Source organism: Colobus angolensis, unplaced genomic scaffold, assembly GCF_000951035.1.
Source record: "Colobus angolensis palliatus isolate OR3802 unplaced genomic scaffold, Cang.pa_1.0 Scaffold479, whole genome shotgun sequence".
In the NCBI taxonomy this organism is placed as follows: domain Eukaryota; kingdom Metazoa; phylum Chordata; class Mammalia; order Primates; family Cercopithecidae; genus Colobus; species Colobus angolensis.
The window spans coordinates 853,035-880,448 of NW_012118254.1; the positions used below are offsets into that span (position 1 = coordinate 853,035).

At 40.0% G+C, this 27,414-nt stretch overlaps 2 protein-coding genes across 10 annotated transcripts in view; both read right to left on the reverse strand.

The window, feature by feature from the left end:
• HDAC8 (histone deacetylase 8) overlaps positions 1-11,788 on the reverse strand; it is a 258,223-nt gene extending 246,435 nt beyond the window's left edge. For 2 of the 5 annotated variants that reach the window (XM_011958896.1, XM_011958898.1), the window contains exons 1-4: positions 11,337-11,788; positions 10,748-10,800; positions 7,805-7,935; positions 6,951-7,092 (exon numbers count right to left, since the gene is read on the reverse strand). In XM_011958896.1, coding sequence (XP_011814286.1) covers positions 6,951-7,092; positions 7,805-7,935; positions 10,748-10,800; positions 11,337-11,561 — 551 coding nt within the window. In that variant the 5' untranslated portion in view covers positions 11,562-11,788. Of the gene's footprint in view, positions 1-6,639; positions 6,858-6,950; positions 7,093-7,804; positions 7,936-10,747; positions 10,801-11,336 lie in introns of those variants that run through there. The other 3 variants (XM_011958897.1, XM_011958900.1, XM_011958899.1) reach the window with 2 other exon arrangements.
• Positions 11,789-17,488: 5,700 nt separating this feature from the next.
• The window catches only part of PHKA1 (phosphorylase kinase, alpha 1 (muscle)), a 127,580-nt gene continuing 117,654 nt past the window's right edge, over positions 17,489-27,414 (reverse strand). For all 5 annotated transcript variants that reach the window (XM_011958905.1, XM_011958904.1, XM_011958903.1 and 2 more), the window contains 3 exons: positions 22,910-22,963; positions 21,057-21,257; positions 17,489-19,831 (listed from right to left, as the gene is read on the reverse strand). In XM_011958905.1, coding sequence (XP_011814295.1) covers positions 19,658-19,831; positions 21,057-21,257; positions 22,910-22,963 — 429 coding nt within the window. In that variant the 3' untranslated portion in view covers positions 17,489-19,657. The remainder of the gene's footprint in view (positions 19,832-21,056; positions 21,258-22,909; positions 22,964-27,414) is intronic.

A 27,414-nucleotide genomic window follows, 5' to 3' on the forward strand; every position in this document is an offset into this window, starting at 1 on the left:
AAAAAAAAAAAAAAAAAAAAAAGAATATACCCAACCAAGGACATGAAAGACTTCTACAAGGAAAACTACAAAACACTGCTGAAAGAAATCATAGACAACACAAACAAATGAAAACACATTCCATGCTCATGGATGGGTAGAATGAATATTGTGAAAATGACCATACTGCCGAAAGCAATCTACAAATTCAGTGCAATTTCCATCTAAATACCACCATCATTCTTCACAGAAATAGAAAAGACGATCCTAAAATTCATATGGAACCAAAAAAGAGCCCACATAGCCAAAGCTAAGACTAAGCAAAAAGAACAAATCTAGAGGCATCACATTACACGACTACAAACTATAAGGCCATAGTCTCCAAAACAGCATGATACTGGTATAAAAATAGGCACATAGACCAATGGAACAGAATAGAGAACCCGGAAATAAAGTCAAATGCTTACAGCCAACTCATCTTTGACAAAGCAAACAAAAACATAAAGTGGGGAAAGGACACCGTATTCAACAAATGGTGCTGGGATAATTGGCAAGCCACATGTAGAAGAATGAAACTGGATCCTCATCTCTCACCTTATCAAAAAATCAACTCAAGATGGATCAAAGACTTAAATCTAAGACCTGAAACTATAAAAATTCTAGAAGATAACATTGGAAAAACCCTTCTAGACATTGGCTTAGGCAAAGAATTCATGACCAAAGACCCCAAAGCAAATACAACAAAAACAAAGATAAACAGAGGAAACATAATTAAGCTAAAAAGCTTCTGCACAGCAAAAGAAATAATCAGCAGAGTTAACAAACAACCCACAGAGTGGGAGAAAATCTTCATAATCTATACATCTGACAGAGGACCAATATCCAGAATTACAAAGAACTCAAACAAATCAGCAAGAAAAAAGCAAACAATCTCATTTAAAAGTGGGCTAAGGACATGAACAGACAATTCTCAGAAGAAGATATACCAATGGCCAACAAACATATGAAAAAATGCTCAACATCATTAGTGATCAGGAAAATGCAAATCAAAGCCACAATGTGATACTACCTCACTCCTGCAAGAATGGCCATAATCAAAAAATCAAAAAATAATAGATGTTGTTATGGATGTGGTGAAAAGGGAACACTTTTACACTGCTGGTGGGAATGTAAACTAGTACAATCAGTATGGAAAACAGTGTGGAGACTCCTTAAAGAACTAAAAGTAGATCCAGCAATCCCACTACTAGGTATCTATCCAGAAAAAAAAGAAGTCATTATACAAAAAAGATACTTGCACACACATGTTTATAGCAGCACAATTTGCAAATGCAAAAATATGGAACCAGCCCAAATGCCCATCAATCAGCAAGTGGATAAAGAAAATGTGGTATATATACGCCATAGAATACTACTCAGCCATAAAAAGGAATGAGATAATGGCATTCACAGCAACCTGCCTGGAATTGGAGACTATTACTCTAAGTGAAGTAACTCAGTGATGGAAAACCAAACGTTGTATGTTCTCACTCATGTGGAAGATAAGCTATAAGGACACAAAGGCATAAGAACAACACATTAAACTTTGGGGACTCAGGGAAAAGGATGAGGGGTGGTGAGGGATAAAAGACTACACATTGGGTACAGTGTACACTGCTTGGGTGATGGGTGCACCAAAAGCTCAGAAACACCACTAAATAACTTACTCATGTAACCAAACACCACCTGTTCTCCAAAAGCCTATTGAAATAAAAAAAAAAATAAAAAACTGTAAAAGGAAAATTAAATTAAAAAATAAAAAATACTTGGGAGAAAAAATAATTCTGTCACTATATTATTGTTACTCTAAGATAACCACTGTTATTCCCACCAGTCTTTCTCTCTTCATATATTTCATATATGTTTTACAAAGCTGTGATTACAGTGTGCATGCATTTTTAAGACCTGTTTTTTTTTTTTTTTTTTTCTTTTCCTGAGACAGTCTTACTTTGTCACCTAGGCTGGTGTGCAGTGGCACGATTTCGGTTCTCTGCAACCTCTGCCTCCTGGGTTTAAGCGATTCTCCTGCCTCAGCCTCCCAAGTAGCTGGGATTACAGGTGCCTGCCACCACATCTGGCTAATTTTTGTATTTTTAGTAGAGACAAGGTTTCACCATGTTGGCCAGGCTGGTCTTAACCTCTTGACCTCAGGTGATCCACCTGCCTCGGCCTCCCAAAGTGCTTGGATTACAGGCATGAGCCACTGCGCCCAGCCAAGACCTGCTTTTTTATTGACACACATAAAGTATTTGTCTGAAGTTCCCTATAATCCTTATAATCATTATTTAAAATAACAGCATAAGGCTGGGCATGGTGGCATACAACCGTAATCCCAGCACTTTGGGAGGGCAAAGTGGGTTGACTGCTTGAGCCCAGGAGTTAGAGACCAGCCTGGACAACATGGCAAGACCCCATCTCTACAAAAAAAGCCAGGTGTGGTGGTGTGCTCCTGTAGTCCCAGCTACTCAGGAGGCTGATGTGGGAGGACTGCTTGATCTTTGGGGAGCAGAGGTTGCAGTGAGCCGAGACCACGCAAATGCACTCCAGCCTGGGTGACAGAGCAAGACCCTGTCTCATAAGTAAATAATACATAAATAAATAAAAACAAAAAGCTTTTGCACAGAAGGAAAAAAGTAAAACAATAGGATAATATTCTAGGGAGTAGATTCACCATTCCTTTATTGCTAGGCATTCATGTTATTTTAGTTTTTAAAATTTTATAAATAACACTGATAAATACCTTCATGAAAATAATTTGTTTCCTATATTAAAAAAAAATTAGGTCACATTCCCAGAAGTAAGATTACCCGATCAAAGGGCATTACTACACATTGGCTACCAAAATGCTTTCTTCCAAACCACACCCACTAGGAAACTGAGTACCATCTTTTTCAATAGTGTTAAATATAGGCTTAAAAACTGGTGGCTCATGCCTGAAATCCCAGCACTTTGGGAGGCCGAGGCGGGAGGACATGAGGTCAGGAATTCGAGTCCAGCCTGACCAACATGGTGAAACCCCGTCTCTACTAAAAATACAAAAATTAGCTGGGCATGGTGGCACACGCCTGTAATCCCAGTTACTAAAGAGGCTGAGGCAGGAGAATCGCTTGAATCTGGGAGGCAGGGTTGCAGTGAGCTGAGATCGCACCACTGCACTCCAGCCTGGACAACAGAGTTGAGATTCTGTCTCAAAGAAAAAGAGCTTACCTAATGGTTTTAATTTGCAATTCTTTGATTAGTAGTGATGAACATTTTCCGATGTTTTCCAGTTGTACTTAAACTCCTTTGTAAATTGTCTATTCATGTTCTTTGTGCAGATTTCTTCTTATACATTATATTGTAAGAGGGGGTTAGATAATACAAGCCTACTACACTTTGTCATATTTATGAAACATAGGCTTTTCCAGTCTGTGTTTAGATTTCATTTTAAAAATAGCCAAAAAACTTTTAAAAGTTGTTTTGGTTTTAAAATTTTATACAGTCAGGTTTGATCTTTTCCTTCGTGATTTTTAAAAATTACTTTCTAAGCTTAGAAAATTCTTCCCTTTTAGAAGCTTGATAAATATCCATTCACTCTAGTTTTTTAAATTTGCTTTCTTTAATATTTAACTCTTCAATCTAGCTGTCACTCATTTTAGTTTATTACAGTAGATGAGTGTATAATGGTACAAGCTGTCACAATACCATTCATTTACTCAACAGACCTTTCAATTCCTATGCACTTGCAATGTATCCTTTGTAATAGATTAAATTCTATATAACTGGTCTCTTTGTTGGAGGTGGGGTGTACTATAAGCTATCTGTCTAATTTTGTACCAGTGTTTTCATTATTGTAGTTTTGGATGCTTACTATCTAATAGCATTAGTCCTTCATTACTCTTCTTTTGTAGAATATTCTTTGAGAATCATCCTTTTTAAGCTTTCAAATGCAATTATTTGCTGTCTTATTCCTAAGATATACATTTCTTACAGGTAGAATTGGTTTATTTCCTTAGACTAGACTGCCAAGAATATTGTTACTGGGCCAACTGGTATGAACATTTTTTCCCATTCTTAACACTTCCAAAGTTTTCAAAGGGGGTTGTACTAATTTCGCTGTAATCCTTCCACCACCTGGATATTTTGAAATAAATTTTTTTTCAACTTGGTAGGGGAAACAATATATTTTGCTTCAATTTCTATATCTCTGCTTATTGGTGATGATAAACATACATTTGACATATAGTAGGTGCTTAATCAGTGCTTGCTCAATGAATAAATGGCATGTGTGAATCTGTACATATATTTGGAGATGGGAAGTTTAAACAAATATTGTGATTATAATAGGTAAATGCTGGCTAGATGTAAGTTTGTAGCCTAAATGCCTGTAGTCCATCTACAGAGAGGTTCTAGATATGCCAAGAACACCCTGGAATTCAGACCTAGATTGGGGAAATCTCTAGAGACTCTCTGTAATTTATATTTATCACAGGCATGTCCGTTTCCATGCAGGAGCAGCTGAAAGATGTCTAAAACAGTTAAGGCAATATATGTGGGTATCCCCATGTCTGTGTGCAGCCCAGAAGCAGCCATGATTGGGTCAAGACAGAGTGTACTTCCTTTGGCAGCAAAACAGTAATAAGAAGCAGAGTACCCCACTGGAAAATGACCCAGGCCCTAGTAGGCTTTCTGCAGTGAATTTAATTGCATAATAAACTGGATGTGATTCATAGAAGCAAGCCTTTTCTATGAAGCCACACTACTTTTCTTCTCAATTTGCTAAGCCCAAGAGGACCTAGAAGTCTTTCATTCAGAGAAGCTTAATTTTCTCCTTTCATTCTGTACCTGGGAGGGGAGAGGGTCATTTTTTTTTTTCCTCCTAGCAATCATTGTCTGTATTTTGAACTTAAAAAAAAAAAAAAAAGGCAGCCTGGGTGCAGTGACTTTCATGTGCAGTGCCAGCACTTTGCGAGGCCAAGGCAGGAGGATCACTTGAGGCCAGGAATTTGAGACCAGCCTGGGCAACACAGCAAGACCTCATCTCTACAAAAAATACAAAAATTATCCAAGTGTGGTGGCACGTGCCTGTAGTCCTAGCTACCTAGAAGGCTGAGGTGGGAAGATCCCTTGAATCCAGGAGTTCGAGACTGCAGTGAGCTATGATTGCACCACTGCACTCCACCCAGCCTTGGTGACAGAGAGAGACCGTCTCGAAAACACAAAACAAGAAAGAAAGAAAGAGGCCAGGTGTGGTGCATGCCTGTAATGCCAGTACCTTGGGAGGCTGAGGATAGAGGATCCCTTGAGCCTGGGAGTTCAAGATCAGCCTAGGAGTTCAAGATCAGCAACATAGGGAGACATTGTCTTTATTAAAAAAACAAACAAACAACAACAACAAAGCAAGCAGGCAAGCAAGCAAAAGCTAAGAAAAGGCAGCTTGTCTCTGTTTTTAAGACCACATAAGACTCATTACTAAAACACTGGTTTCCTTTGCTCTGTTGCCAAACTAGTAAATTCTAGCAGTAAACTTTTTCAAGGACTTCCTTGGCCACAAAATCTGTCAATTTGATAGAAAAAATTCTGTTATTATCTTAATCTGCATATGCTGAAGTTGTGCTGTGTTTTATTCTGAAAAACAAACTGTGGTTTTCTCTTGACTCAAGAGCACCTAAGAGTATCAAGGTCACTGTTGATTGCATGAACAATTGATTTGTGAATGATGCATTGGCAATTACTACTACAGTGACTTCATTTCTCTCAGACAGAGGATTGATAAATTCAGAGTTTTAAAAAATCCTTCTTCTTCAATGTGGATTAAGTACTACAGAAATATCAAGGAAAGTTCCAAATGCTGAAGAAGGCCCAGCAATCCTTCTCAGACAGACTACTGCAGTTTGACATGTTAACATAAAACACTAGAAGGTGGCTAGGTGCGGTGGCTCACCCCTGTAATCCCAGCACTTTGGGAGGCCGAGGCAGGCAGATCACCTGAGCTCAGGAGTTTAAGACCAGCCTAGCCAACATGGTAAAACCCCGTCTCTACAAAAATACAATAATTAGCTGGGCATGATGGTGGGTGCCTATAATCCCAGCTACTCAGGAGGCTGAGGCAGGAGAATCACTTGAACTGGGAAGGCCGAGGTTGTAGTAAGCCGAGATCACGCCACTGCACTCCAGCCTGAGCAACAGGGTGAGACCCTGTCTCAAAAACAAACAAACAAATAAACAAATGAACACTCCAAAGGACTTCTCCTCTAACTCCAAGAAGCACCTAGGAAGAGCCTTTTCACAAGCCCTTTGTCTTTGAGAGACATCTACCTCTGGGTTGCTACTTTCCTTAGAGGTGGCAGCATAAGCCCTCTTCTTGATGTTCACCCTTTTGTTTTAGACCTATTCGCATCAATTTTCCACCTTTTCAAAAATCTGTTTGCCACTTCTTTTAAGAACTAGCTCTAAAATTCACTTCCACCAAGACTTCCATGATTAATTTCTTTCTACTGATAAGTCTCTTCAGCTCATACACATATTCCATTGGTACCATAACTAATGTTCTCTATTCTAATTTTGTTAATGTTTCTGGACTGTAAGTCCCTTGAAGACAGGGGAATTTCTAGAAAGCAGAAAAGGAATTTAGAGACTGTCTAGTTGTATCCTTTGTTCATTTTATTGATGAAGAAACTGAGGCCTAGGGAGGGTAATCAGTCCAAGTCAGTTAGGCAAGTTAGCAGAAAAACTAGGTGTAGAGCCCAGGTGTCCTGACTTTGAGCAGTGTGTTTTCCACTATATTAGGTAATCTTTTTTCTATTTCACTTGGATTTCTTCAGAATGCCTTGTAAAGTGCCACATATACACACGTCTCTCTGTAAATGTCAATACAATAAGCATAAGAGTTTATATAACTGAGAAACTGACTCAAGGAAAGAGTCAGAAAACAGAAAGGTTATTTTTCTTACTTCTTTGCATGATGCCAGCCTCCAGACCAGTTAATTGCTACTTTGCACATTCCGTCGATCAGGCATTGGGCAGCTGTGATTGTAGCCCCTCCTACAGCTGCTGCATAGTCAAATATCCCTTTAGTGGCTGGGCAGTCATAACCTTAGGGCAAAAATCAGAAGAACTGGTTAAAAGATGAACTGGAAAAAGAGGAGGAATAGGTTGAGGTGTGACAACAACCTAACCTACTAAAAGGCCACTGTGCTAATAACAGCTCCAAGTGAGACAGAAACAATTCCAATGTTGGGGATATAATTTTTTAAAAGGTTAGAGCTAGAAAGGATAAACCTTCCTGATGAACTAGTCACAGGCTATAGATAGAGAAACCAAGGTGATATGTCTTGTCAGTGGTCACACAGAGCCAGGCCTGGGACTCAGCTCTCTTGACCCTCCAGTTCAATGTTCCTCTGCTAAACCATGCTGTTTTTCTAGACTATCCTGCTGGTCACTTACAGTTTTAAAAAATGCAGCTGTTTAATGAGGGATGAGGTAGAAAACTTAGCCAGAACATAAATCTGTATTCTAGTTAAAATATAAGGTCACAGGACAGCTAAATCAGTATATATATAGCCAGACCAGATCTGAGCACTGCCAATAGGCCTAAGCAACTGAAATGTTTTCTTTCATCTAACCCATCATGTGGTTTTGCTCAACTCATATGGTTTGCTTGTTTAGTGAGTTATATGTGGCTAAACCAAAAGATTAAGATCGACAGTTAACACATGACTTCTTAATGAAAAAATATTTAAAAATCATACAAGTTATAAAAAAATTAGGCTGTCCATCTCCCATCACTGCCTGGTAATGACTTTACCTAGCCCATATTCTATGGAGTCCGGATGATCATCATCGCCCTCTTGGCTGACCTTCTGGAGATGCTGCAGATAAGCATCAGTGTGGAAGGTGGCCATCTCCTCCATGGAGGCCACTTTGGGCTTAACTATCCTAATAATAACAGAGAGAACAAAGAGAGGTGAGTGAGTCAGACCCAGTGTATGCCAGAAGCTAGAAACAGAAGCAAGCAGTCTGAGAAGAAAATACAAGTCTCAACTTCTTGTTCCAATAGGCTAGAGTAATAAACACATTCTGTTCTTCCACTGCTCTGTGCGATCTTTACTGCCTCACATCTACAGTAGTGACTCTATTAATAAAGGGTAAGAGGATAGATTTTCCCTTGAGTTTATAGGTAGGTAAACAAAAGTAATTATATTCAAGTTAGACAAATAATCAGGTATCAGACAGACTTTACCCTGTGAGTTACAACTTTCAGGACAAACTAATAGGCAGGGATATTTTCATTTGAACTAGTTGCTAATTGGGCTATCTAATCCTTTCAGCTGTATCTTTATTTTAATAGGCAGCTATTGAACCAGTTGCTAATTGGGCTATCTAATCCTTTCAGCTGTATCTTTATTTTAATAGGCAGCTATGTTATCATGCATTTTGAATCTGGAGTCAGATTTGGAGTCAGAGAATTGGGTTCCTGTTCTAACTCTGTACTTACTAGCTCTATAACCTCAGGTAAGTTGACTGTTCCAGAGTTCAGTTTTCTTATTTGTAAAATGGGGAACTTTATGGGACTTATGTGAAGATAAAAGGATAACACATACAAAAATGCTTGGTGGATAACTATCATTCTATTAACGGATTAAAAACGGGCAATTCAAAATGTAATGTTTCTAGACTTGAACCCTCCTATCTGCCTCTGAGAGCAAGGCGAGAAGGGGCAAAATGGTTGGAACTGGGCTTCACTTGGAACCTCTCAACCTACTCCTCACAAAAAATGACAAATAGAAGCAAGTGAGGGAATAAAGGGAGCTAACCCAATAAGAGGCCTTCCCACATCTAACCTCTAGCTGCCTATCCCCCATTTCCTCTTCTTGACCCCACAGCTGTCACTACTGTTCTCTAGCCCTTGCCACTTAAAGGGTGGTCTGTAGACTAGGAGCATCAGCATCCCCCAGGTGCTTGTTAGAAATGCAGAACTTCAGACTTGCCTCAGACCTGAGTCAGAATTTGATCATTTTTAAACAAGATGATTTTTAACAAGAAGATTTTTAACATGATGATTTTTAAACAAGATAACGTATTTTAAGGTAATTCATATACACATTCAAGTTGAAGGAGCCCTGACCTGGGCCACAGGGAGGCAGCAGTGGTTTTAAATGTCTGCTGAATGGGAGCACAGCCATGAGTTTATGATGAATTAATATGACTATACAGGCTACTACTATCACCAAGGTAGCTGGAAGAAATCCTGTGGTTTGGCCTCAAAACTGAAATACATAGCCATGACTCAAGAATTCTTGCTTCTTCTTAAAGAAGACACATCTATACCATCAGAGGTGAAAAATCTACCCATTAGAATAAAAATTTTATAATATCTTGGACCGTATTTCCCAGTCCTAAAAGCTCCCTCTTCTAGTACCCTTCCATTTATTTTGTTAAATGTTAAATGTTACTGAAAGCCTCCCTATTTAACAGTAAACAAACTGGACAGTTTTGCTTTGCTTTGATATCTTGTTTGTCATAAAATAATTTTTTGAAATGTTAAATAACTTTAATGGAAGGCATATAGTTACTATGTTAACCAAACCATATGGGTTAAAAAATGGTTTAAAATGGGTGTGGTGGCATGTGCCTGTAGTCCCAGCTACTCCGGAGGCAGAGGCAGGAGGTACAAAATGATTTTGTTAATAATAAGAATAAAATCTGAAAGACTATTACATTACCTTCTGGAAGATAAATGAAGCATAGCACACCAGCTGGTATGGGCACTTACCTATTTGGCCAGAAATTGTCATAAGTAATCCTATATGTGGCAGGGTTATATTTGCTCTTACAATGGCACCAAATACAGAAATGGCAATAAACAGCAAGTTCATGTTTTTGGAAGAAACAGCTCTCTCTTGAGTTCTGGCTCAGTCTTAGCAGTTTTCTTTGGTCTTGACCTGTCTCCAGCCTCACCCATTAAAGTTTGGTGGTGGTGGTGGGTTGTCTAAAAGTCTTAGGTTGAACTTACACCCTCAAATCTGGTTTAGAATGAAACAAAATCAAAAGAAAAACGGAACACCTCCTAGCTGAACACCTTTTTGTATCAGACTGGTTTTAATACCCAAATGTACTTAAAATCTCCACAATGCACTGAACCTACCCCTGAGATACTTAACTAAGCAATTGAGCTATATTTCTAATGAACCTTAACTGCTTCCTGCACTTTCCACTTCCCCGTCCCAAGTTTTCTTTTCTCTCTTTTTTATTTATTTATTTATTTATTTATTTTTGAGACGGAGTTTCACTCTTGTTGCCCAGGCTGGAGTGCAATGGTGCAATCTCTGCTCACTGCAACCTCCACCTCCTGGGTTCATGCGATTCTCCTGCCTCAGCCTCCCGAGTAGCTGGGACTACAGGCACCTGCTATCACACCCAGCTAATTTTTTTGTATTTTTAGTAGAGCTGGGGTTTTGCCATGTTGGGCAGGCTGGTCTCAAACTACTGACCTCAGGCGATCCACCCACCTAGGCCTCCCAAAATGCTGGGATTACAGGCATGAGCCATGCTCCTGGCCCCCCAAGTTTTCTTAATTCTTCAAGAGCTTTCTTGGGATTACAGGCAGATTACAAACACTGTGAATACTCTCACAGAAAACTAAAATAATTTTTTCAAGAGACCGTTCTCTTCCTTGCTCCACTGTGAAGCAGGATATTAAGGCTACGAACACCTAGCTTCAGGGCTACGTTCAAGAAAGACAACTTACCTCATTTGCTTATGCAGTGCATATGCTTCAATCAAAGAATGTACCATACTGGCCTAAAAACATCAGCGGAAAAAAAAAAAAAAAGCAGAAATAGTCTTAAAAGTTTAATTCAGCAAAATCCCCGTCAATCTCATTATCCTGAACAAAGGAACGGATTAACTTTGTTTCAACTGGCTTCCCTTCTGTTAACAGTTACAATACACTTTAGACAATACAGATACAAAGTATCAAAATCTCTCAGGTGAAAGCTACCAGGCCTTAGGCAGGTGATGGAACACTTTCCCCCTGCAGCTTGTTTTCCCACGACTTCAGCGGTCCCCTAGGAGTGGAAACTGCGTCCTCTCCCCTCCTCCGTACCCCCTCCCCCACTCCTACCTGTCCGTTGGGCGTCCCGCAGAGACATGCTGAGCTCTCAGAAACAAGATGAGAACACTTCCTTCTGATACAGCTTTAGGTATCTGATACAGCTACTCGAAATTTCTGAAGATTTCCCCCAGCCCAGTGTCCTCTCCGCTTCCTAACGTTCTTTCGTCTACTGCCCCCACCCCCACCACAAAAGCCCATGGTCTTTCATCCCGACTTCTCTTACCCGTTTGGGGATCTTGGCCAGGGAGTCACACATACTGACATACTCGGGACTATAGATGTAAACCGGGATCAGCGACTGCCCACTGTCCGCCGGTTCCTCCGGCTCCTCCATCTTCCACTTAAAACCGTTCCGCAGGCACCTTCCAGATCTGGCTTTTTTCGGACTCGGCCAGGGCTCCAGTTCCTGCTCCTCTGATCGGCCGCAGCGGTGCTCCCTGGTCAACATTCCCTCCTATTCTTGAGATCGCTGGAGACACTAGCCCCACTCCCCATCCTATTGAAGGAATAGATGGGACTTCCCAGACCAGACTCCCCTCATTTAGCGACCACAGTTCAAGAAAAAGGGTTTGGCAGATATAAAAGTCCAAATAGCTGTCAATTAGGATCGATTGTTTTATGGCACAAATAAATAGGGTCAAAACTAACCATCCTTGTTGCCCTACGGGGCCATTTGAGATGAAGTCAGACCAGTTTCATAGCATGCTGGGAGATGTAGTTTCCAGAGGTTTGAGCAACGGAAGAGTCTAGGCTAACCATTAAAATAACCGCGATTTTGAGTTTTAGCGCTAAGACCAAAAAAAAAAAAAAAAAAAAAAAAAAAAAAAAGAGAGGCTGAGGCAGGAGAATGGCATGAACCCAGGAGGCGGCGCTTGCAGTGAGCCGAGATCGCGCCACTGCACTCCAGTCTGAGCAACAGTGCAAGACTCCGTCTCAAAAAAAAAAAAAAAAAAAAAGTAGCCTCAACTCTTTAATTGTTTCAATCTGCAAACACATCTATTTCATCCATTTAACCATATAAACACAGATAGAATGTGGCCACCTAGAGCCCCCACCATCCAGTTACATCAGCTGCCTATCCTAAGGATAGGCTTTTTTTTTTTTTTTTTTTGGTGGGGGCGCTATTTAATGGCACAAATGGTTTGAAAAGTTTACACAGTAAATTCTGTGATGCAATTTTGTAGTTCATTTCTTTTCATCATTAACTATCCATGTCCACATGAAAGTTGACAATCTCAATAATTTACTCTGGCAAATCTGATAGCACTTTCCCAAGAGACTGGCTGGTGCAGTGGAAATTGCTTGGTAGATTCCAATCGAGCAATGATGTCAAATGTAACTCCTTGAACATTAATGTGGCAGGAAGGTTGCAAGCAGTGGTGTTTGGAAACTGCAGCTCTTCTCCTCCTACCTCCTTTTGTTTCTGCAGCTTAGGGAAATATTTTAGATTTGGTGTGAGGGTCCAGTTTAAGACTATCTGAGGTGGTTTTAGAATTACCATCAGCATTTGGAGGTTCCTGGAGGCCGCTGTGATCTGAAACAAGGTGGCCAGTGCTCAGGCCCTCAATTCTCATGGCAACCTAAACTGACTTACTAACACCACTGGGACAACCCAATATCCTTACTATATTTAAAATCTGGCTTGCTTTTTAGACTTTAAACGTTTATTGAAGATTCTGACATGCACATTGGATATATTATCTCATTTCATCCTTGCAACAGTCCTATAAAGGAGGTTGCAATACACCCATTTTACAGATGCATTTTAGAGAGAAAAACAACTGTTCAAAATCACATACTTAACAAGCAGATAAGCAGGAATTCAAAATTAGGTCAGTCTGACACTGAAGCCTTTTTACATTCCCATTATTATATAAACTTGATTCCTCCAGGATGACTTTGTGTTATGATATAACTTTGTTGACCCTCCATTTTGTATCCCTTCAATACTTATTCTGAAAATCTTGGGGGTGTTCTGGTGATGTGCTCTGTAACCAGAATGTAAGATCTTATGTTTCTTTTATTTATATCTTCCCATAGCAACTAGTTAAAACGTCTGCAGTCGTTCATTCATCAAACACTTATCTGATATTAAGTGTACAGTACAGCTGAGGATTCAAAGATAAATTATAATGTGATCTCTGCTCTCAGGGAATTTGCATTCTTATACAGAAGATGGGGCAAATACACAAGAAACCAAAGGCAATGCAGAGTCAGACAATGAATGTAGGGTGCTTAGACTACTTAATAAATAAGCATTAAGTACTAAATAACTGGTATTTAATAAATGGTAACTAGAATTCACCTTTGGTGGCATTTGAGAGGGTCTTAGAAGGTGGGTAAGATTTTGCTTGGTGAAGATAGGAGCCAGGAGAAGGCATGCTGACTAGAATGAACAGCATAAACAAAAACACAAAAGAGAAAATTTCTAGTCGAGTTTAGCTAAAAGGGCCAGATCATGAAGAACACTGAATACCAGGCTAAAGAGAATAGACTACATTCTGTGGGAAATGGGAAAACACATTTAGACAGAAATAGTAAGGAAAAAAGATTTCTATAGTAGCAGTGTGTAGGAAAGATTAGTCATTAAAAGGCTAGGGGCAGTTAGAGTGCCACGATGGTCCAAATAAGAAGTGATAATGATTTAAAACTAGGGTGGGGGCAATGGGAACAAAGGAGAAATAATGTACAGGGTAAGTTCAACAGGACTTCTTTATTACTTGGATATTGGTGAGAGGGAGGAAGATGGAAAAGGGTTGCTGAAAACTCTTAAATGTAAACTCTGGGTAAGGAGAAGGCTAGAGGTAGCAATATAAGAAAGAGAGCAATTGGGAGGAAGAACTCATACAGTAGGGCAGAACGGACATAGATTCTGATTTTAAAAGTGTTGAGGCTGGGCGCAGTGGCTCAAGCCTGTAATCCCAGCACTTTGGGAGGCCGAGACGGGCAGATCCCGAGGTCAGGAGATCGAGACCATCCTGGCTAATATGGTGAAACCCCGTCTCTACTAAAAAATACAAAAAATTAGCCAGGCGAGGTGGCGGGTGCCTGTAGTCCCAGCTCCTCGGGAGGCTGAGGCAGGAGAATGGAGGCGGAGCTTGCAGTGAGCTTGCAGTCAGCTGAGATCCGGCCACTGCACTCCAGCCTGGGCACAGAGCGAGACTCTGTCTCAAAAAAAAAAAAAAAAAAAGTGTTGAAAAGTATTTCAGAAATTAATGGGTTAAACAATTGCAGTGACACACACACACACACTTTTCCATATAAAGAGGAGAAAGCTGAAGTCATAAGAGTGGCTGATATAGCCAAGGGATGTGACTTTCTCCACTGGGATGCCTAATAGCCATATCCAACATTTTCAAAACCAAGCTCCCAATTTCCCCATTCAAGTTCTTTCCACTCCTTTTCTATCTTTCATAGCTCAGTAAAGATACCAACATCTATCCAGTTGCCTAAGTCAGAAACCTGGGAGTTATTTGGGTTTCTTCCTTTCCTTCACCTGCAGATCCAGTCCATCAGCAATTTCCATCGGTTCTATGTCAAAGACGTGCCTTAGACACATTCACTTCTCTCACTCTGTACTTCCACCACTATAGTCTGGATACTATTATCTCTCACTTGAACTTTCTGCAGTGTCTACCTGGGCTTTGCTTCCATTCTTGCTGCCTTACAACCCATTATCTTTGCAGCCACCAGAGTGAGCCTCCAAAAATAAGTAAGTCAGATCATGTCACAAAACCTACCCTACACCCTGGTGAGGACCTCTGAGCTAGGAAGAAGAGTGTCATTTTTGGAAATGCCTGTGTGTAAGGGTTGAGAGGAGAAAAAGATGTCAGAAAGAAGACAAGGAATGGTCAAAGACCCTTTTTGGTCATCAGAAACTCACTGGTGTCCTATGGAGGTAGGGGAGAAAGCCAGATTGTGGGGGTTTAAGAAGTGAAGCAAACAGTTAAATGTAGCTTCCTCTTTGAAAAACTGTGATTGTGAAAGGAAGGAGTTAGTCTAACAGCCTGAGGGGACGTCAGAGCCTGGAAATTTTTTAAAGAGAAAACTGCACATGTTTATAGACAGGAGAAGCTAGAGGACTTGACTGAAAGGTGAGATCATGATGACTGGCAACATAAGGAGAAATGGGACTTGTCCTGGGCCTTCAGGGATAGGCAGCGGAAAGAGGGCAAGAGATGGACTGGCCAACTGACACCCTAAATTCTGGACTGTACTTGGATGACATGAAAAGGTCTTGTTTCATGTGTCCTTTCTGATCTAGTAACAAACGGCTGAATGGTTCTAAACCGGAAACACTATCCAAGTACCCTATGCAATGTGGCAAGATGATTCAGCTACGGAGAAAGGTAAATTGTTGCACAATGCTCTGGAATTGGCAACCTATTCCTGCAGCTAATCTCAAAGGGAGGCTAGACGCTTGCTCATGGTTAAGAAAGCACAAATCCTGCCACAGGTCCCTCACCTCAATTTTCCACATTCGTAATACCCATATGGTTCTTAAATTGGGAAGAAATCCCTTCTCAATGTACTGTATTTGCAGTTGGAGGACTTGAGGTCAGAGGAAGTAGGTTCAATCTTGGCTTCAAAGCTTGCTAGTGTGAAGTTACTTGACTGGGCAAGTTACTTGACTCACTTTCCTCAATCATTGTTGCTAAAGTTAACATTTGAACTGGTAAGTTCAGGTTGGGCTGTGCCATTTCTTTTGGTGCTTTCCCCTGCCTTTCCCCAGAAGGGGAGGCAAACAAATTACAGGGGCACCACCCTTCAGTGAATGAGCAGTCTTCTCTGCTCATTTCACTATCTGTCCAGTGACACTTCAACTGTCTTCAACTGACCCTTGTTTTCACACCACTCCCTTAATGTCATTTCCCTTGGAGAGTGTAGTTGTTGAGAATGTGAACTCTAGAGTCAGACTGCATGGGTTCAAATTCCAGCTCTATCACTTATTAGATGATTGATTTGGGGCAATTTACTTAAACCCTCAGTGCCTCAGATCACTTACTTGTAAGATGGAGATGGTAGTATCTATCTTACATGGCAATTGTGAAGATAAAATGGCTCATGCTAAGTGCCTATATAACAATGGCATTTGGTATGTGCTCAAATATTAGTTATTTAAGAGCCATTATGCCAAATATTTCTATATTCGGTGGGGAAGGGAGTTTCCCCCCCACTGTCATCCTTACCCCCATATCACTACTTCACAAGTACTATTAGTGGTTTGAGAATAAGTTCTTGGTTTTTTGGCTTAGCCTTAAAAGAAATCACACATCGGCTAAATATAGGGGTGACCATATCTTTCAAACTGAGACATTTTTTGACAGTGACACAGTGTTATTGATAATTATGCCAGTAAGACAGGCATAAATGGGGGCTGTCCTGGACAAACCAACACCTGAGGTTACTCAAGTTAAAAAGGAAATGAAGACCAAATGTGGAAAATACGATACTTAATCTCTGCTGCATTAGTGCAGATACTTGGTACTTGGTAAACAGAAAAAGGAATGGCAGAGGTTTTGCCAGCTGTGGTGAAGAATGACTTTTGCCCCACCAGTTGTGTAAGATTCCCAGAATGTAGTAAAATTTCATTAACCAGGATGGAACTGTGGAGACAATGTTCATCCTTGCTGAATAAATCCTGTTATAGAAAAGGCTAATAGCATAAACAAGATTCTGCCAAATATTTTTAATATTTAGAAAAACAAGTTGTTTTAAAATACCCTTCATTAGGGAAGAAGCACCATTTGCACACAATTGAAATGCTGAGTAAAAATCTGTTTTATTCATTCATCAGAAAATGTTCCCTACAGGCCAGGTGCGGTGGGTCACGAGTGTAATCCCAACCCTTTGGGAGGCTGAGGCAGGTGGATCACCTGAGGTCAAGAGTTCGAGACCAGCCTGGCCAACATGGTGAAACCCCCGTCTCTACTAAAAATACAAAAAAAAAGAGCTAGGCGTGGTGGCACATGCCTGTGATCCCAGCTACTCGGAAGGCTGAGACAGGAGAATCGCTTGAATCCGGGAGGCAGCGGTTGCAGTGAGCCACGATCAACCCACTGCACTCCAGCCTGGGCAACAGAGCAAGACTCCGTCTTAAAAACAGAAAAGAAAAGAAAATGTTCCCTATAGATGTCAATAAGCCCGTTTGAATTTAGTAACCCTTGTTTGAGTGGGTATGTATTTGAATGATTAAATTGCATTTCTTTACATATATTATCTAACATATTATAAATGTATTATATACTATATATGTACTATATATTAATATTATTCTACTTCAACCCAATGAATGAGCTTTGACTGTACTGTATAATTAAGCAGAGTATGTAAAATAAAGCCATGAAATAAACTCCAATCACAAAAACACATGTAAAGTTTTGCACATTGGCACCAGACATGATTTAATTGGAAATTCTTATTATTTATTCTATTTTCAAAACATAAGTGCTTTTTGAAAAAGTCTAACATGTCCTTTTAGTACCACACACTTAAAATGAAGAAAATACAAGTAGAGTTTTCTTAAAAGTTGCTTTAAAAGTTAAATACCACTGTATGGGGACCATAATGACACAATTTCGTAAACTCAGAGAAATGCAGCCCTTCGAGTCAGTTCAGGCGAATGAGTGGATCTTTCACCTGGGGCACTCCAGATATACTCCCTGAGATTGGTGGACACTTACAGCCAGTGAAAAGACAAATAGTTTCAGAACAGGTTGTAAACTTTCTTTAAAAGTGACCAGAAAATAATGTAGTCAGAAAGCTACTTACTGTGTGTTTCCATTTGCTCTGAGAGAAGTGCTGAAAAGGTTGGCTGTACTCTCTTTGTTTCTACTATCTGTATTCTATCACCCTACTATATACTTACTTATTCATTATATTCATAAGATTGTCACTGGTTCTGCAAGAATTGTTTAGAGTCTCTCATCCCCACCCTCACCATTCCCATTATTGGGGAAAAACCTTAGAAATCCAAGATAAAGGAGGGGGTTGAAGCAGGCAGTTATCTGAGTGCAAACAGGGAAGTTAGCAGAGTCTCTATGCACAATTCAGAAGAAGGAAAGTTAGGAGAAACATTTGTCAAGCAAGGTTACCTACACGTGGGACCAAGGAAGAAGACTGAAAGCTATTCTTCCACCAACCTGTGTGTGTCAATCTGAGTCCACAGTTACACCCCCTCTCTCACATGCAACATTCTTACTCAGTCCATCAAATGTAGATACAGATTGACATACAGACACATCAAAACTGCTTACATTCATAAAAATTCCCATGTATGCTTACACACACACACACACACACACACACACACACGCATGCACAAATATGTGTCTTTATAAGAAACAGACATATGCCCACAGATACCATGTATACAGGGATATGTACACTAGAATTAGGAAGTGAAGATATATATGAAAAAGTTTAAGAATAGATGGGGGTGGGGTGTCAGGGAGTTGAGTTGGATGTGGTAGAAAGTAGGTGAGTGAGACAGAGACGAAGAGCACATGAAAAGAATGCTAAGTAGAGCAGCTATAGACTGGACTGCTGAATTTATCTTTGCTGAAGACAGAGGCTTCAAATTATTGTCTGTGTTGTGTATTGGCCCATTTTTCAAAGGCAGGGATTAGGCGCATAAGGCTGTCTTCAGGGAACTAAGCCACCTCTGATTCCCTCTCTCTTCCCTATGTATAAGACATTGTCTAGGCATCTTTTCTTCTTTCCCTTCCTCTCTGGAGTTGGGCTCAGGGCTCCATTTCTCTGGGTTATTCTGCATTTTCTGCTGCAAATACATCTCTGAGTACCAACAACCTTTATAAAATGTGATTTCAAGTGTTAATTCAGAAATTCTTAATTATGCACGCTGCACTTGCATTTTTGGATATTTCACCAAAGCGAGAGAGGCATTATATGTGCAGACACAGAGAGGGCAACAGTAGAGACAATGATTCTACACAGAAACAATTTTATCACTCAGTGTGAGGCAACCTGTAAGTAAGGAAGAAAACCATGATCCAGTACTCTCTTTTCCTAAGAAAAGGCACTTAGAATAGGTAATTCTAATTTATAGAAGCATAAATATTTAACAATTTAGAGTTATTCATTTGAAATAATGTCCCAAAGTACCCACCACTCATATACACAATAAAATCACAAATAAGAAAAACCAAGCTTTAGGAATAAGTTATTATTAACACTTGCTCCCCAAACGGGAGTTAGAAAACTATGTTGGTAACAGATCTAGAGAATAAAAACACACGCAAACTTTTATGGATGATGAAAGAAATAAAGCCAGTCATGACAGGCCTGGTTGAGTGTTCATTATACTCATAAGATTGTCACTGGTTCTGCAAGGTGAGCCTCCAGGTAAGTGTTCACTTCTTCTAAAGTAGTTAGTTTATCGAAAAAGTTCTCTCTTCTTGGGAAGGATGGGACAGAAAGGGGCAGGGTCAGAGTGATTAGGCAATAACACTTTAGTTCCATGCACAATCAACCGAGGCAGGGACCAGCTGTCAAAAGGATCCCAGAAGCCAGGAACCAAAGCCCTCATTGCATGGCACAGATGCTGTGGGGCAGGAACTCCTGCACATAGGTGGCGGCTGCCTTGGAGAGGTAGGTCATGGTGCCAAACCTGCCACTGGGTGCACTGTCATACAGAAGAGTACAGATGCCGGATGCGGGATCCTTTGCCAACATGATATCATCTGCGCCGAGGGTTTTCTGTTTGGTTTGTAAGGGTAGAAGAACACAGGTGAAAGGAAAAATTACTAATCCTACTAAGTAAAGACCTGATCAATATAATTCAGAACGTCCTCCCCAACACCAATTAGTTGGGCCCTAGGCTGTTTATCCAGGAAGAAATAGGACTATGGACGAAAGGGTGAATACGAGTTTGTATACAGGCATTTTTCACTAGGTCCCCAAATCATGCAAATTATTTAAAAATTATTAATTGTTTAGAATTTTCCCCATTATGATCAATTTCTAAAAGTTAAATATAATCATTAATCTATTGAGTCATACCTATTAATAGACAAATGTTAACACAAATCACCCTAGTGGAGTCTCGGTCTGACTCCTTCTAGTACTACTAATTTCAGCTTGTATTCTTTTATGCTGCATTTGATCGTGATTTCTTTCTAAGACGACTTAATTCAAATAGACTAAGTTTTCTGAGGCTAGAGGTCTATGCCTAAAAGGGAACACATTTTTAGATACATGGACTGACAGCAATCCAGAATATTTAAAATTAGAATTGTCCTAGAAAAACCTAGATACTTTTCTTTTGCATCTCCTCCCAAGGGCTAACAGAATGAAAACACCGATTATATGTTTTGAAAATTTTCTTATTGCCAACAGTACCTGTCCTTCACTTATGTGCCCTGTTAATACAGGCAACATTTGGGACACTTTCAATAGTTTGTATTTTTGAATGTGGATAATTTCCTGGAAGAAGATTTATTATGAAAATAAGAAAAATGTAGGAATAAAAGTTTCACTTTCTTATTTTCCTATAGGTGAGTAGCAAAAGCAAAAGCAAAGCAAAACCAAAACCAAATCTCTTGTCCTTAATAGTTCAGAAAGGATATGCCATCCAATAGTTTCTTATTAGGTCCTTAAAGCTACAAAAAGCATTGTGATCAGAAATTTGAAATATGATGCTAATGGTATGCTTCAAGGCCTTTCAGGGAAAAGCATAAAGCCTCCTGAGTTCCAGGCAACTTTACCCTCTAACACAAACCACAAAACACATGGTAAAAGACAGAGGTCTTCCTGCTGTCTACTTCTTTTGCAAACAGAGCTCAGAGCCACTACAAACGAGGCCCAGAAAAGAAGTATAAGGAGGAGGGCACAAGAAAGTGACCATGGCTCCTCAAAGACCTCTGAATGTCATCAGGTTAGAGTAAAAACATTTCTCTATTGAGAAAACTACAGGTTTGCCTACCTGTTCTTGAAGGAACAAGTCATTGGCAATATGCACTATCTTTTCCACAGCAATGATGCTTCCAATGCTATGAATTTCAATATCTGCCAACATGGTGAGGACAAGGATGGCTTCAACCAACAGCTGGCGGTACTCTGGCTGAGGTACGCGATTCAGGACAGACTCCACATGAACAGAGAATTTAATCTCACCTGGAGTCATCTGTGATAGAGAAAAAGAAAATCACTTCCTAAGAGTCCATCATCCAGGAGACATCAATCACCTGCTCTGAAAGGCAGTAAAAACACTGTAGCCATGAGCATCGATTCAGCCCTCTTCAAAATAATTGAGTAAGTAAACTGGTTCAATCTTTTTGGAAGGCAATCTGGCAATGCATAACAAGAGCCATGAGTGTCCATGCCCTCTAACCCATAATCCTATTTCTGAGGGTTCATCCTAAGATAGTAATTCAAAAGAGGAATGAAAGCTCCATATAGAAAAGTACTTATAGTAGCTTTAGTCACAAGTGTAAAACTAGAGGTATCCTAAACATGGGAATGGCATATCATGGCACAGCAACTTCATGAGTTTTTACATGACTGTTTATTAAAATCTGATGACTGTAAATAAAGGAAAAACTCGGGTAAAACTTAAAATTGTATGTATAATACATAAAAATTAGAATTATGTAAAACATTGTATACTATTAGATTAAAAAGGGCATTAAGAAATGTAAAGTTATTTGGGGGTGAAGGGGATTGAGAAGTATGTTTTGGTAAACTTGTGTTGAGTATATCCTCTAGGGAGGCAATGTAGATTTGGAGTATAAAGACTTGGGTTCAAGTCTTATCTTTGTTAGTTACTAGTTATACAACCTTAGACAATTAATCTCTAAATTTATTTCTTTATCCATAAATTAGGAATCATAATTCCTTCTTTACCTATTTTACATAATGGTGTTTAAGACCAAATTTAAAAATGTAAAAATAATGTTTGGAGACTCTTAAAGGTACTATTCAGGTATGTATTATTAATTATATGAACATTTCACTCTTGCTTAAATGTAGAGAAAAGACAAATGGGGGACATGGCATTCTTGATTAGAGAAAAGGCCTGTAGGCAATAGTGAAGCCCTGAAGCATAGCATTAGCTTTCTGTACCTTTCCCCCAAGATCCTATCTGCAACAACCCCAGCATTTTTGAGAACTTTCTACTATTGAATCTTACTACTTCTATCATGCTAACACTAGCTCCTTTGTTGAATCTGTGTAAAAGCTAGTTTTTATAATTTCTGTGTGATTTGGACAAAAAGGAAAATATAAAAGCATCTGATAATCTGTGTCTGTGGTTCATGGTAATGGTTTTCAACCACGGTTATATATCAGAATCATTCTACAGATCAAAAAAAATACAGATGCTATGCTCACTTCCCATCCCTGGAGATTCTAATCCACTAAATTGGAAATTGGAACCCAGGTTACCCCAACGTATAGTTGTAGCTAACAACCGCTGGTTTATGTTCTAATGGTCTACAAACATCCTACTAGAGAAAGGTGGGAATGTGAAGGATGGGGCACATGAGAAGTCATGCATTCTTAGATTTCTATCCCTCTGCCTTATCTAACCCTCACAACACTCACATAAGACAGCCTAACGTAAACAACCATTAAAATAATTTGTCTTCATATAAAGTAATCCATAATTATTCTATAATATTATCTTTCAATTAAAAAATTCTCTTTTCTTCAAATGCATTTCATGTTCAGTTGATTTATAAAAGCATAGATCTGTCACTTTGAAAAGTAAGTGATCACTGGAATACTTTAGCCAGAAAAGTTATCAGTCACATAAATGTGCAAGACAGAGACTCTTACCTCTCTAGTGGTAGAAGAAGGAAGGACAAACCCTTCCACAGAAAGTCCGTGACACTGCAAAACAGAAAATAAACCATATCACCAAAAACCGTATCATCAAGGATAGACTAACAATGTGGAAGCTGTAAGGAGACACTGTATTTCTAAGTGTGCTTCATGTGGTATATGCTGAGTAATCACAGGCCAGCAAGGGGCTCTGCAGTCCAAGTGCCCTTGCCATAGGTTGTGATTCCTAAGTGCCAAGATGCAGGATTGGACTGTAGGAGACCTAAGGTTCATCCTCTACTTAGGGAAATGGAATGGGTAGGAAAGTTCCATCTTTTGGGATAGACTAGTCCCAAATATTCAGAGACTATGTAGAAAGATATCATACTTGGTCCCAGGGCCATCACAACCAGGCCTTTGAAAAAATTTTTAGGCCATAAGAAAAAACTCAAGACATGCACTTATTTATTTACTTATTTTTAGTGAGCAGAAGTTTTTTTTTTTTTAATCCTTTTTTTTTTTTATTATTATACTTTAAGTTCTAGGGTACATGTGCACAACATGCAGGTTGGTTACATATGTATACATGTGCCATTTTGGTGTGCTGCACCTGTTAACCCGTCATTTACATTAGGTATAGCTCATAATGCTCTCCCTCCTCCCTCTCCCCACCCCACGACAGGTCCCAGTGTGTGATGTTCCCCACCCTGTGTCCAAGTGTTCTCATTGTTCAGTTCCCACCTATGAGTGAGAACATGTGGTGTTTGGTTTTCTGTCCTTGCGATAGGGTTTGGTGAGCAAAAATTTTATTTACACGTTGTATCCATAAGCAGATATATATATTCTCATACAATTAATTTCGAAAAATGTGTAAGAAATTACTATAATTTGTTAATAAACCAAAACACATATTAAAATCAAGGGATTTTAGGTAATTCATTTTGTGGTGTTCTCAGTACAAATGGTACACACCTGATTTGAAATATATAAAAAGTATAAACTACAGCAGTCCAAAATGCAAGTATTAATTTCATGGCACTCCAACAGCTATGAAATTTGTTTAACCCAACATGTATGCTTATCACAACATTCTATAAGAATTTTTCATCTGTGAATGTAGAGTTTGGATCACTTTTCAGAAATGGCAAGTATGCATTTTGCCATGTTATGATTAATAAAAAGGATGTTTATTAGAAACCTTGGGTCTCCATTCCAAGATGGCCAAATAGGAACAGCTCTGGTCTGCAGCTCACAGCGTGATCAACACAGAAGATGGGTGATTTCTGCATTTCCAACTGAGGTACCTGGTTCATCTCATTGGGACTGGTTGAACACTGGGTGCAGTCCACAGAGGGAGAGCCAAAACAGGGCGGGGCATCGCCTCACCTGGGAAGCACAAGGGGTTGTGGGATTTCCCTTTCCTAGCCAAGGGGAGCTGTGACAGACTGTACCTGGAAAAATCAAGACATTCCCACCCAAATACTGTGCTTTTCCAATGGTCTTAGCAAATGGCACACCAGGAGATTATATCCCGTGCCTGGTTTGGCAGGTCTCATGCCCACCAAGCCTTGCTCACGGCTAGCCCAGCAGTCTGAGATCGAACTGTAAGGCGGCAGCCTGGCTGGGGAAGGGGCGTCCACCATTGCTGAGGCGTGAGTAGGTAAACGAAGCTGCCAGGGAAGCTGGAACTGGGTGGAGCCCACCTCAGCTCAGCAAGGCCTGTTGCCTCTATATATTCCACCTCTGGGGGCAGGGCATAACTGAATAAAAGGCAGCAGACAGCTTCTGCAGACTTGAAAGTCCCTGTCTGACAGCTCTGAAGAGAGCAGTGGTTCTCCCAGCATGGTGTTTGAGCTCTGAGAAAGGACAGACTGCCTCCTCAAGTGGGTCCCTGACCCCCCGGGTAGCCTAACTGGGAGACACCTCCTAGTAGGGGTTGAGTGACACCTCATATAGGCAGGTGCCCCCAAGACGAACCTTCCAGAGGAAGGATCAGGCAGCAGTATTTGCTGTTCTGCAGCCTCTGCTGGTGATAACCAGCCAAACAGGGTCTGGAGTGGACCTCCTGCAAACTCTAACAGACCTGCAGCTGAGGGACCTGACTGTTAGAAGGAAAACTAACAAACAGAAAGGAATAGCATCAACATCAACAGAAAGGACATCCACAACAGAATTCCATCTGTAGGTCACCAACATCAAAGACCAAAGGTAGATAAAACCACAAAGATGGGGAGAAACCAGAGCAGAAAAGCTGAAAATTCTAAAACCCAGAGCGCTTCTTCTCCTCCAAAGGATCGCAGCTCCTCACCAGCAACGGAACAAAGCTGGATGGAGAATGACTCTGAATTGCTGACAGAAGTAGGCTTCAGTACCTGAAAGTGACAGGGAGAATGGAACCAAGTTGGAAAACACTCTTAAGGATATTATCCAGCAGAACTTCCCCAACCTAGCAAGGCAGGCCAACATTCAAATTCAGGAAATACAGAGAACACCAGAAAGATACTTCTCAAAAAGAGCAACACCAAGACACATAATTGTCAGATTCACCAAGGTTGAAATGAAGGAAAAAATGTTAAGGACAGCCAGAGAGAAAGGTTGGGTTACCCACAAAGGGAAGCTCACCAGACTAACAGCGGATGTCTCGGCAGAAACTCTACTAGTGAGAAGAGAGTGGGGGCCAATATTCAACATTCTTAAAGAAAATAAATTTCAACCCAGAATTTCATATCCAGCCAAACTAAGCTTCGTAAGTGAAGGAGAAATAAAATCCTTTACAAATAAACAAATGCTGACAGATTTTGTCACCACCAGGCCTGCCTTACAAGAGCTCCTGAAGGAAGCAATAAACATGGAAAGGAACAACCAGTACAAGCCACCGCAAAAATATGCCAAATTGTAAGGACTATCAATGCTAGAAAGAAACGGCATCAACTAACAAGCAAAATAACTAGCTAACATTATAATGACAGGATCAAATTCACACATAACTATATTAACCTTAATGTAAATGGGCTAAATGCTCCAATTAAAAGACACAGACTGGCAAATTGGATAAGGAGTCAAGACCCATCAGTGTGCTGTATTCAGGAAACCCATCTGACGTGCAGAGACACACATAGGCTCAAAATAAAGGGATGGAAAAAGATCTGCCAAGCAAACGCAAAGCAAAAAAAAGCAGGGGTTGCAATCTCAGTCTCTGATAAAACAGACTTTAAATCACCAAAGATCAAAAGAGACAAAGAAGGCCATTACATAATGGTAAAGGGATCAATTCAACAAGAAGAGCTAACTATCCTTAATATATATGCACCCAATACAGGAGCACCCAGATTCATAAAGCAAGTCCTTAGAGACCTACAAAGAGACTCAGACTCCCACACAATAATGGGAGACTTTAACATCCCACTGTCAATATTAGACATATCAATGAGACAGAAGGTTAACAAGGATATCCAGGACTTAAACTCAGCTCTGCACCAAGCAGACCTAATAGACATCTACAGAACTCTCCACCCCAAACCAACGGAATATACATTCTTCTCAGCACCACATCATACTTATTCCAAAATTGACCACATAGTTGGAAGTAAAGCACTTCTCAGCAAATGTAAAAGAACAGAAATCACAACAAACTGTCTCTCAGACCACAGTGCAATCAAATTAGAACTCAGGATTAAGAAACTAACTCAAAACGGCACAAATACATGGAAACTGAACAACCTGCTCCTGAATGACTACTAGGTAAACAATGAAATGAAGGCAGAAAGAAAGATGCTGTTTGAAACCAATGGGAACAAAGACACAAAGTACCAGAATCTCTGGGACACACTTAAAGCAGTGTGTAGAGGGAAATTATAGCACTAAATGCCCACAAGAGAAAGCAGGAAAGATCTAAAATCGACACTGAAACATCACAATTAAAAGAACTAGAGAAGCAAGAGCAAACAAATTCACAAGCTAGCAGAAGACAAGAAATGACTAAGATGAAAGCAGAACTGAAGGAGATAGAGACACAAAAAACCCTTCAAAAGATCAACGAATCCAGGAGCTGTTTTCTTGAAAAGATCAATAAAATTGATAGACCACTAGCAAGACTAATAAAGAAGAAAAGAGAGAAGAATCAAACAGACACAATAAAAAATGATAAAGGGGATATCACCACCGATCCCACAGAAATACAAAATACCATCAAAGAATACTATGAACACCTCTGTGCAAATAAACTAGAAAATCTAGAAGAAATGGATAAATTCCTGGACATATACACCCTCCCAAGATGAAACCAGGAAGAAACTGAATCTCTGAATAGACCAATAACAGGCTCTGAAATTGAGGCAATAATTAATAGCCTACCAACCAAAAAAAAGTCCAGGACCAGATGGATGCACAGCCAAATTCTACCAGAGGTATAAAGAGGAGCTGGTACCATTCCTTCTGAAAGTATTCCAATCAATAGAAAAAGAGGGAATCCTCCCTAACTCATTTTATGAGGCCAACATCATCCTGATACCAAAGCCTGG